This window comes from Galeopterus variegatus, unplaced genomic scaffold (genome assembly GCF_000696425.1).
Source record: "Galeopterus variegatus unplaced genomic scaffold, G_variegatus-3.0.2 Scaffold970, whole genome shotgun sequence".
Taxonomy (NCBI): domain Eukaryota; kingdom Metazoa; phylum Chordata; class Mammalia; order Dermoptera; family Cynocephalidae; genus Galeopterus; species Galeopterus variegatus.
The window spans coordinates 349,331-360,964 of record NW_007727081.1 but is presented as its reverse complement, the minus strand read 5'-3'; the positions used below and the strand labels follow the sequence as shown (position 1 = coordinate 360,964).

General features: G+C 49.3%; 1 protein-coding gene across 2 annotated transcripts in view; it reads left to right on the top strand.

The window, feature by feature from the left end:
• The first annotated feature begins 7,715 nt into the window (after positions 1–7,715).
• Positions 7,716–11,634, top strand: part of SLC2A4 (solute carrier family 2 (facilitated glucose transporter), member 4) — a 6,349-nt gene continuing 2,430 nt past the window's right edge. The window contains exons 1-9 of one of the 2 annotated variants that reach the window (XM_008573880.1): positions 7,716–7,961; positions 9,257–9,373; positions 9,485–9,657; positions 9,750–9,874; positions 9,987–10,102; positions 10,230–10,392; positions 10,499–10,686; positions 10,858–10,962; positions 11,058–11,159. In XM_008573880.1, the coding sequence (XP_008572102.1) occupies positions 7,929–7,961; positions 9,257–9,373; positions 9,485–9,657; positions 9,750–9,874; positions 9,987–10,102; positions 10,230–10,392; positions 10,499–10,686; positions 10,858–10,962; positions 11,058–11,159 (1,122 nt within the window). In that variant the 5' untranslated portion in view covers positions 7,716–7,928. Of the gene's footprint in view, positions 7,974–9,256; positions 9,374–9,484; positions 9,658–9,749; positions 9,875–9,986; positions 10,103–10,229; positions 10,393–10,498; positions 10,687–10,857; positions 10,963–11,057; positions 11,160–11,634 lie in introns of both variants that reach the window. The other variant, XM_008573881.1, reaches the window with a different exon arrangement.

The following is an 11,634-nucleotide window of genomic DNA, read 5'->3' as shown; positions in this document are numbered from 1 at the left end:
AAAAAAAAAAAAAAAAAAAAAAAAAAAAATAGACTAAAGAAAAAATTATGTTGCTACCTCAATTGACAATTTTTTTTCTTTCTTGGTGGCTGGCTGGTATGAGCATCCAAACCCCTGACCTTGGTGTTATAACGCTGTGCTGTAACCAACTGAGCTAACTAGCCAGCTCACATTGGATAATTTTAAAAAGCATTTGATATGGTTCAAAACTGCTTATGGTAAGAACTCTTAGCAAACAAAGATTAGAAAGAAAATTCTTATACTCGATGAAGAAATGTTAGGCTCATATCTTTTGTGACTGGGGAAAGGACAAAGATGTCCACTGTTTACAACTCTTGTTTGACAAAGTCCTGGAAGTCTTGACCAATTCTACAAGGAAGCAAAAGAAATAAGTAGTGCAAAGAATGGAAGACACAAATAAAACTGATTATTCACAGGTGATATAATTATCTACTTAGAAAAAAAACAATAGAATCAACAGGAAAACTATCAGAACCAGCAAGGGTGTGCAGCAAGGTTGCTATACACAAGATCAACCTACCAAAAAACAAAAACAAAAACAAAAAATCCCTAGTATTTTACTACACCAACGATAACCTAGAAAATGTGGTAAAAATAGGAAGCACTTCTCTGACTCTGTCAGATGGTGTTTCCTGGGCAAACCTCACATTTGGCTCCCAACAAACTTTACAAAATTTTTAAAAAGAACTAATAAAAATACCATTCAATTTGCATCAGTGACCAAAACTATAAAGTATCTAGGAATTAACCAAGTATTTATAAGATCTCAGTGGGAAAAAATTTTTAATTCTTACAAAGGATATAGAAGATAACCTGAATAAACAGAGAAATAGTCCATGCTCTTGAGTGGGACATCTTAATATTATAAAGATATTGTTCCCAGAATTATTTATAATTTGCAATATTACCAATAAAAATCCAACTGGTGTTTTGTTTTTTACAGATCTTGATAAGTTTATCCCCAAGTTTTTTTGTTTTTTTTTTTTGTCTTTTTTCGTGATCGGTTAACGGGATCGCAACCCTCAGTGTCGCGCCCGCACCGCGCTCAACCAGTGAGCGGACCGGTCTCCACATGGGATCCGAACCCTTCGCGGGAGCGCCACCGCGCTCCCAAGCGCCACACTCTACAGAGTGCGCCACCCGGCCAGCCCTAGCCTCAAGTTTTTAAGAAACAGTGGAAGACCACAAATGTTAAATTGACAACAAAATGGAAGAGTAACAAGAAGAGTCTCACCCTTGCAGAAGTTTTAACTTGCTACAAAGAATCAACAACAGCATAGTATTCATGCAGGAACAGACAAATACACCAATGGAACAGAATACAAGCTCAGAGGCAGACACCTATATATATCAGAATTTGATATATGGTAAATGTGGTTCACTAAAGAGAAAAATTAATTGGATTCCCAAACACCCAAAACAAAAATGAAGTCTAGCAGGATCAAAAAAGAACTAAATGTGAAAAGAAAAACCATAAAGTTTCTGGAAGAAAATGTAAAAGAATATTTTTGTGGTGCAGAGATGGAAAACGAATATATACAAATTTTCAAAATACCAAACCATGGGGAGAAAAATAGTCATTTTCATTACACCCCAATTAAGTATTTCTGTTCAATGAAATTCACCAAGGAAAAATTAATAGGCAGATGACATGGTGGGAGAAAATATTTACAATGTCCAAGTACGATAAGGAACTGATATAATTTTTTAAAAAGTCTTGCCAATCAGCGAGAAAAATACTCCAAGAGCAAACAGGCAAAGAATATAAGAAGGAAATTTATAGAAAAAAAGGAAGCCAATTGCTAACAAGTGTTTAAATGGATACTCCAATTTTATTTCTCCAATTAAGTTTTCTCAGTTTTCTCCAATTAAGTAATTACTCCAATTACTCCAATTAAGTAAGCAATTACTTATTAGGAGAAAATTCCAGTAAGATATCACCCTTCACCTATTATACTGACAAGTATTAGAAATCCAAACAATTTCGGGGCCGGCCCGTGGGTCACTCGGGAGAGTATGGTGTTGATAACACCAAGGCCACAGGTTTGGATCCCATACAGGGATGGCTGTTTAGTTCACTGTTGAGCGTGGTGCTGACAACACCAAGCAAAGGGTTGAGATCCCCTTACCGGTCATCTTTTTTTAAAAAGAAAAAAAAAGATCCCCGGTAGAAAACCAAACAATTTCAAGGCCAGCCCGTGGCTCACTTGGGAGAGTGTGGTGCTGATAACACCCAGGCCTTGGGTTCGGATCCTATATAGGGGTGGCCGGTTAGCTCACTTGGGAGAGCGTGGTGCTGACAACACCAAGCCAAGGATTAAGATTCCCTTACCTGTCATCTTTAAAAAAAAAAAAGAAAAAAATAATAATAATAAAAAAAATAAAAATAAAAATAAAAGAAATCCAAACAATTTCTCATTTTTTAAAATATAATCTCATTTAGACCATTCTGGCTAAAATTTAAAAGACTGACTCACTGAGTGTGGAGAAACTGGAACTCTCATACACTGGTGGTGGGAATGTAAAATGTACAGCCACTTTGGAAAACAGTTTGGTAGTTTCATAAAAAGTTTCACATACATCTATCATATAATCCAGTCATTCCACTCCCAGATATTTTCCAAGAGAAATGAAAGCATACATCCATACAAAGACTTACATATGAATGTTCTTAGCAGCTTTATTTGTAAAGCCCAAAACTAGAAATAACCCAAATGTCCACCAACAGGTAAATGGATAAACAAACTGTGGTATAGTCATACAATGGAAGATTATTCAACAATAAAAAGGAATGAATTCTTTTTTCTTTCTTTTTTTTTTTTTTTTTTTGGGCAGTTGGCCAGTCCCGGGGATCCGAACCTTTGACCTTGGTGGTGTTATAACACCATACTCTAACCAACTGAGCTAACAGGACAGCACTTTGGAATGAACTCTCCATACAGGCAACATCTTAGATGAATCTCAAAATTATTATGTTAAGTGAAAGGAGCTGGACAAAAAGTACATTCTGTTTGATTCCTTTTACATAAAATTCTAGAAAATGCAAACTAGTATATAATGACAGAAAGTGGATCAGTGCTTACCTAGGCTGTAGGGGAAAGGGCCAGAGGGAAGGATTATGAAGGGGTACAAGGAAACATTTGGGGTGTTGGATACGCTCATTATCTTGATTGTGTGGATGGTTTCACAGGTGTTCACATATGTCAAAACTCATCACACTGTATGCTTTAAGTATGTGTTGTTTATTGTATGTCAATTACACCTCATAGTTGTTTAAAAAAACAAAAACAAGAAATTTTATACAGTTCTAAGTACCCTATGAATATTATATTATTCACCTTCAGTAAAACCCTAAGATGTAAATACTATTATTATGTCCCTTCTCATTTTACAGATGAGGTAAATAAGGCACAAAGAGCTTAGGTAACTTTCCAAAAGGCACAAAGAAAGTAACAGAGCTGAGGCTCAAACTCAGGCAGTATGGCCCAGCATCCATATTCTTAACTATGCTGCCTCTGGGTGGATGCTGACTCAGAGGATATTGTGGTGGCAGAACCCTCCTGTGCTGATGGAAGTAGAGACTGGGAGAGCTATTCTGAAGTGCAAGCTGGCAGTACTTAGTCAACTTCGGTATAACAACGCCCTATGACTCATCAACTCTGTAACTGCAGAAAGATATAAATATAGACATAGTCATGGTCATAGTTATAGACAGAGACATAGGTACGTCTTCAAAGTTCTCACCGGAGTCTACAGGGAAGCTTGTATGAGAATGTTCATTGCCATATTATTTATTGTGGTTGGGAATCAGAGGGGACATGGGTGCTCTTCACAACAGGATTGTGAGCTGGTAAAATGTGGTGGGACTGATACTGTGCAGTATCATGCAGCAATAGCTCTGATAGTCACAGAACATGGGCGGAGACGAAAAACATACTGTTTACTGAAAATAAGTAAGATCAGAATGAAATCTGTTACAAGATGCTATTAACATAAATTTTAAATGTTTGCAATCCCTGAACTGGCCAGCCACCAAAAACAAAAACAAATGTTTGCACACAAAACTACTCATATTTTGCAACAGCACAAATAAAGAAATGAACATTAAACACATTGGAATGGTTGCTTTTTGAAGGAAGAAAAATGAGAGATGGGTATGGAAATAATTTAAAAAATAATAAGACTTAAATCAATGAAGACAATATGCTAAGAACTGTGTCATTAATTCAATCTTCTGCAACTGAGACCCAAATATATAAATAAAATACAAGGAAAGGACAAAGGGAGGAGATAGATAGAGTTGCTGGAACTCAGGGGTGAAAGTTCCCACAGAAGCTAGAAGCAAAGTGGACTGTAGAGCAGGAGCTGGGGGTGGGGGGTGAGGGGGCAATATCCTGGCTTTCTCCTACCTTCCGATCCCTTACCTACCAGAAGCCAGTAGCCACAGGAGCTGAGAAAAGAAAAGTCTGCAGGGATAAGCTCCCCAACATACAGGGCAGAGTTTAAGAAAGGTTACAATTTGTTCTAAGACCGAATGCACCAAGGATCGCTGTATAGTCCTCCCTCATTCTGTGCAGGGGATTGGTTCTGAGAAACCTCCCCCCCCCCAACCCTCCCATTCCTCCAATACCAAAATCTGCAGAGGCTAGAATATAACCTACACATATCCTCCCTTATACTTTAAACCATCTCTAGATTACTTATAATACCTAATACAATGTAACTGCTGTGCTAATAGTTGTTACACTATAATGTTTTTTAAATTTATATTTTCTATTGTTGTAATGTTATTTTATATTGCTGCTTTCCTGAATATTTTTGGACAGCAGTTGGTTGACTCCGTGGATGTGGAATCCGTAGATAGGGAGGGCCAACTGTACAACATCAACAAACACATACACGCGCTCCAATGCAAAGCTCCTCGAGCCATGTGTCTCTCTCCTTCCTTTTCATCCTCTACCAGTCAACCTCTTTCTCCCACCTTCCCTGCCATTTTTTCTCTCTCCCTCCCAACTCTCTCCTTCCTTTCATGTCTCCTCTTCTACTTCCCCATCACTTTCTCCACACTCTTTAACCTACCCTCTCTCCTATATCTAGCCCTGACTTGCTCTTCCCATTCCACTTTCACTGGGGCTCAAACACCTAGAAGGGTCCCTGAGAAGCATCAGAAAAGAAGCCTCCTAAGGAGAGCAGGAATGTGCCTTGCCACAAGCGGCAGGACAGAAGCCAGGCCACTGGGCCCTCACCATGCACACTGCCTAGCGCACTGCCTGTTCATCTGTCCCCAACTGTGCCTCCCTCCTGTTCCCTTTTCCCTCTTGGCATTTTTCTCTGCTCTTTCCCCCTCTGCCTGCCCTTCTCCCTTTGTAATACTCCAACAGCCCTTGTCCTTTTACCTTCCTGAGCAGTCCTTCTCTGCACGCATCAATCTCTTCTCTCCCATTCTGCTCCTAAACGATTGTTTCTTCTCAACATTCAGACCTTACTTCTTCATCTATGCCCCGTTAGACAGGTGGGTGGAACCAGCCACTAAATGGTTCCCTCGTTTTTTGTTTTGTTTTGTTTTATTGCTCCCCAGTCTGTGTTCTCAGCCATAAGCAGCAGACCCTCATTTCATTTATTCGACAAACATTTACTGAGTGCCTGGCCCCAGTCCAGGTGCTGGGGACACAGGGGTAGACAAGATGACCTTCTGCCCTTGAGGCTGGAATACAGAGATGAGAAGAAATCATAATGATATACTATGTATATCATGGCTTTCTGGAGAAAAGCTCCACAGAGGGGGGAGATTTTGGGGGGAGGGTGAATAGGAGTCCTCTGGCATTCCAGGCTGCGAGGATTAGTGTAGCAAAGGCACCAAGAAGGGGTGAGACAGCACAGTGTGTTCTGGGTATAAAAAGTGGGCATTTAGGGGCCGGCCCGTGGCTCACTCGGTAGAGTGCGGTGCTGATAACACCAAGGCCACGGGTTCGGATCCCATATAGGGATGGCCGGTTGCTCACTGGCTGAGCGTGGTGCTGACAACACCAAGTCGAGGGTTAAGATCCCCTTACCGGTCATCTTTAAAAAAAGGGGGAAAAAAAGTGGGCATTTACCGGAACACCTAGGACAAGTATAGAAGGTGAGGCAAGGAAGACAGGTAAGGCAGAGATGGAGAGGAAAGGCAGGGGGCTTTGCTCACTCTGAAAGGGTGTTTGAACTTGACAGGGGTGGCAACAAAGAGTCAGTGACGTTTTGGGCGAGAGTGATGAAGTTGGACTTTTGAAAATTGTACTCTGCCCTCCTTTTAAGGGAAGAGGAGGAGCAGGAAGACCAGTCAGTGTGATGGTGGTCTGGACTAAAGTGGCAGCAGTACGGGTGGAGAAAAGCAGATGAACGTGAGAGAATTTAGGAGGTCAAAACAGCAGTGTTGGAAACTAACTGGATGAGGGTGGGCGGGGACGGTGCAGGACAGGAGGCATCAAGCATGCATGACTTCTGCCATAGGGGTGACTGGGTGGCTAATTCACTAGAATAAGGAAGTTAGGAACAGGAGCAGGTTCGGACATGCTGATCTCTGAGCTTTCCCATGCAGGTTGTAACTGGACACCCGGACGTGGAGCTCCGGAGAGAGGCCTGGGTTGGATGCAACTGAAGCTTTCAGGGCGGTAGAATGGCTAGGGACGGCGGGCTGGAGACCACCCCGGTCCAGTCCGCTGCGGCTCCTCGCCCTCCCTCCAGGTGGCACTGCAGCCCCGCACGTCTGAAGGTTTCAGCCCAGTTTCCAGCGCCGCGCGCTCCCTAAGCTCTCGAGGTGTCCCGCTTTCGTCTCTGGACGCGCCGACCTCAGGTCGCGCCCTCTCGGCTTGGCAGGATTCAGCTGGTGATCCACACCGGGGGCAGCCTCCGGACAGCGCAGGGTCCACGCACCCAGCTCATGAGTGGCGGCGCCGGGACCTCAGAGCTGGTGGCGTGATCGGCGTGACCACCTGTCCCTCGGGCCGCCTCCAGGAACAAACGTGGGAAATGTGTGTAGGGAAAGGGCCGGACAGGCAGTGTTCGGAGGAGGGATGTAAGGAGAGACAGGACCACAGAGCCCGGCCACCGGACCCGCTAGGAACGGAATTTCCTGGCCCCAGGGCCACCCCGCGTGGGAAGGGTGTCGCGGACTCTTTAAGGTTCTATCTCACTGCCCTCCCCCGCCCGGGAGAGGCCGGGACACCCGGGACCTGACATTTGGCGGCTCCAGACGTGGGAGCTAAAAATAGCTGCTCCGGGTTACTTGGGAACATTGCTCCTCATCTACCCCGTGCGCCAGTGCGCTCTGTCTCCCAGCGCTGGAGGTCCCCCCGGCCAAGCATACCTGGCCCATTCCCTCCTCTTGGACCCCACTGTCCAGACCCGCGGCGCTAGACTTTAAGGATCTTCTCCATCCGGATCTCGGCTGGTGGGAGGAGTCCTGACACGTGGGTGGGCGGGGCCTTCTGTTCCAAGGACCCTCTTCTCAGCACTGCCAGCCGAGGGGCGTGTCTCACTGGCAGGGCTGAACCGCGTGGCCTCCCTTGCCAGCCCCACTCACTCTCGCCAAACTCTAAGCCCCGGTTTAGGAGGGGGGCGTGGCCTTCTGGGGTGTGCCGGCTCCTGGCCAATGTTGTTGTGAGGGGCGTGGCCCGCGGGCAGGCGGGAGTGAGCTGGGGGGGTGCTCCTCGCGTCTTTTTTCCCAGCCAGGCTCCTGCAGATACCCGGGAGCCCCGCTGCTCTCTGGCTCCTCGGCTCGTGGCTGTGGGTCCCACCAGGCCCGCCCTCCGCACGTCGCTCCGAGACCCCCGTGGGCCCCGCACCCTCTGCCCGCCAGGCCGGGGCCACAGCCCCCCCAGTCGCCTCTCTCGTCACTGCTGCCGCTGCATCTCCAGCTCTTCTAAGACGACATGCCGTCGGGCTTCCAACAGATCTGCTCCGAAGTAGGGTTCAGCGTGCGGAGGCGGAGCAGGGCGGGGGCACGGGTCCAGCTTTTCCTGGGCTAGGGTCGCGGTTGGGGTCATCTAGGGGGCGGTGGAGGTGGCGCAGGGGGTGGAGGTGGGATCCTGGCTATTTATACCCGGCCTGGATAACCCATGACTGTCGGATTCCAGTCCGGCCTAGAGGCAGAGTGGGTCTGGAGGACGTTTCCGGGGCGCAGGCCACAGCTGGATTCTGCGAGTCCAGGGTTCGTCCCCTTCCCTAGCACACCGCGAGTTATCCCGGAATTGGGAATACTCTGGCCTTTATCCGACTTGGGAAAGCAGATCCAGATGGGTCTTGCCCTCAGGGAGCTGTCCGTCTGTCCGGCTCAGGGGCAGTGTTTCGAGGACCGGAGACTCTCCATGGCCCCCACCCCCACACCTGGCTGCCCTCCAGACTCTGAACTTTCCCTTGTCCCCACGGTTGGTGGACGGACAGAGGGGAGCGTCAGCACCCCCCCCTCCCCCAGCTCAGGTTTCCGTTTGGAGACAGTCTGTGCCGCCAGCGAGCGGCCACCACTGCCACCGCCCCTCACACCACCTTCCCACCCTCCTCCCCTGGGCATGGCTCTCCCAGGCAAAACCCGGCACTGCCCCCCGCCCTTGGTTGGAGCTTAGAGGGGGGAAGGGAGGCCGAGCAGAGACAGAGAAGGCCACCCCCAGAGGAATGACCTGGTCGTCCTTTTCGAAATTGCACTTCTTGGGCCTGGTGAGGGACTCCTGGAGCTGGCTGAGAGAAACCCAGAGGGGAGGGAAGAGGACAGTGGTTGATGATAACAATGCACTTGTCAGTTTATAAAACCAGCACTGTCAGGGAAACCGCTAAAACTTGATTTTGATTTTCACAACACTTTTACTGATAGGTAGGCAAGGCAGGCAACATCACCTCCATCTCACTGAAGAGGAAACCTAGGTTCAGAGTGGAGAAGTGACTCGCCCAAGGTCACACAAATCTGAGCTCGTAAGGTCAAGCCAGTCCCAAGGTCACAGACATATTATGAGACTTAGGTCTTCAAACATTTCTCTGCCTTGTGGACTCAAATATCCAGTTTGTTCTCCATGCCCCCATTGCTGTTGGATTCTGTGTACTCCTGTTTATATTGAGAACTCTGTGCAGTTCCTAATATGGTCCAGTTTCCCTCACCCAACATGTTGGATGGAACCCAGCATCTTCAGACTCCAGCTGGGTCTGGGCCCCTGGAGGAAGGAAAGAAATGTTCCATGTGGCATGCCCCCGTCTGCTTCTGCCTGTGCAGGATGGGGAGCCCCCTCGGCAGCAAGTGACTGGGACCCTGGTCCTCGCTGTATTCTCTGCTGTGCTTGGCTCCCTGCAATTTGGCTACAACATTGGGGTCATCAATGCCCCGCAAAAGGTGAGGGGCCTGCAGCTGGCAGGGTGGGGGTGCCCAAACAAGGAGGACAGGGGACCTCAGGGGTGGTTGAAAGAGAAGGGTCTGCAGGGAATCACTCCTGTGTCCCCCCAGGTGATTGAGCAGAGCTACAATGAGACATGGCTGGGGAGGCAGGGGCCTGAAGGACCCAGCTCCATCCCACCAGGCACCCTCACCACCCTCTGGGCTCTCTCAGTGGCCATCTTTTCTGTGGGCGGCATGGTTTCCTCCTTCCTCATTGGCATCGTCTCTCAGTGGCTCGGAAGGTATGGAGCTGGAGGGCAGGGGTGGGGGAACAGGAGGGGAGCTACAGCATGGGTGCCTGAACTGTCACAGCCCCACTCTGTCTGCCTTCCAGGAAAAGGGCTATGCTGGTCAACAATGCCTTGGCAGTACTGGGGGGCACCCTCATGGGTCTGGCCAACGCTGCTGCCTCCTATGAGATGCTCATTCTTGGACGGTTCCTCATTGGCGCCTACTCAGGTACCCACAGGCACCATGGCCCTGCTGAGAGCACTACTCTCCTTCGCCATGCCTGGGCTTTTGGATGCAAGTGGGCAGCTGCCCTCAGCCCTCTCTTCTTCCCTCTGCCCAGGGCTGACGTCGGGGCTGGTGCCCATGTACGTGGGGGAGATTGCCCCCACTCACCTGAGGGGTGCTTTAGGGACACTCAACCAACTGGCCATCGTCACTGGCATCCTGATCGCCCAGGTGACTGCACCTGGCCTCATGGGAGGCTAGGCAGGGGTTGGGATCTGGCTCTGGAAAACGGGTTGGGCCTCCAGGGTAAGGCAGGAGGGCTGAGTGACCTGCCTTTCCTCTCACCCTTCTCCCATAGGTACTGGGCTTGGAGTCCATGCTGGGCACTGCCACCCTGTGGCCATTGCTCCTGGGCATCACAGTACTACCCGCCCTCCTCCAGCTAGTCCTGCTGCCCTTCTGTCCTGAGAGCCCTCGCTACCTCTACATCATCCGGAACTTGGAGGGGCCAGCCAGAAAGAGTGAGCTCTCTCCCTGCAGTCTAGCCCAGGCCCATGCCTCCATCCCATCGGACTAGCACCTGGCCTCCTCTCAGGCCCCCTCAGGCCTGACCCTCCGCACCCCCAGGTCTGAAACGCCTGACAGGCTGGGCTGATGTGTCTGGAGCACTGGCTGAGCTGAAGGATGAAAAGCGGAAACTGGAGCGCGAGCGGCCACTGTCCCTACTCCAGCTCCTGGGCAGCCATACCCACCGGCAGCCCCTGATCATTGCCGTTGTGCTGCAACTGAGCCAGCAGCTCTCAGGCATCAATGCTGTACGTATGCAGCAGCCTCCAGCCAGGGCATGGGGCAGGCAACAAACAGTCCAAGCGGAGGGAGAAGGGAGCAAGCCCCTCTGTTAAAACTCAGGGTCAGTCCAGCTTGGTGTGGCTGGAATGGAGGAAGGGACATCCCTGCCATCACCTTTTCTTCTCCCCCATCTCTAGATTTTCTATTATTCGACCAGCATCTTCGAGACGGCAGGGGTAGGGCAGCCAGCCTATGCAACCATAGGAGCTGGTGTGGTCAATACAGTCTTCACCTTGATCTCGGTAACTGCTCGCTTCTGCTATGGCCCACACCCACCCAAGCTGTCCCACTTCCTGTGTCCTGAAGACCCCTTGCCAAGCCCTGACTCTCCCCACAGGTGTTCTTCGTGGAGCGGGCAGGGCGTCGGACACTCCATCTCCTGGGCCTGGCGGGCATGTGTGGCTGTGCCATCCTGATGACAGTGGCTCTGCTTCTGCTGGTGAGGCCTGGGGGCTGGGAGGAGGCCAGCAGCCCAACCCATGGGAACGGGCCCAAGAGCCTCTGTGGCCAGCCAGGGCCACTCCTTAACATATGCACCTTTAATCCTGGGGCAAGCCTGTGTGCCAGCACTGTGGATGCTTGGCTCCAGTCTGCTGGGACTATGGTGTGTGCTCCTCAGGGACCCAGGCTGCACTGGGGCCTGCTCCAGGAGGCAGCTGTAGCACAACTCTGGCAGCCAGGACAGAGAGCCCCTGTCAAGCCTCACAAATGAATGATCATTGAGGCCGGCCAGTGGCTCACTCGGTAGAGTGCGGTGCTGATAACACCAAGGCCACGGGTTCGGATCCTATATAGGGATGGCTGGTTTGCTCACTGGCTGAGCGTGGTGCTGACAACACCAAGCCAAGGGTTAAGATCCCCTTACCGGTCATCTTTAAAAAAAAAAAAAAAAAAAAAAAAAAAAAAAAAAAAAA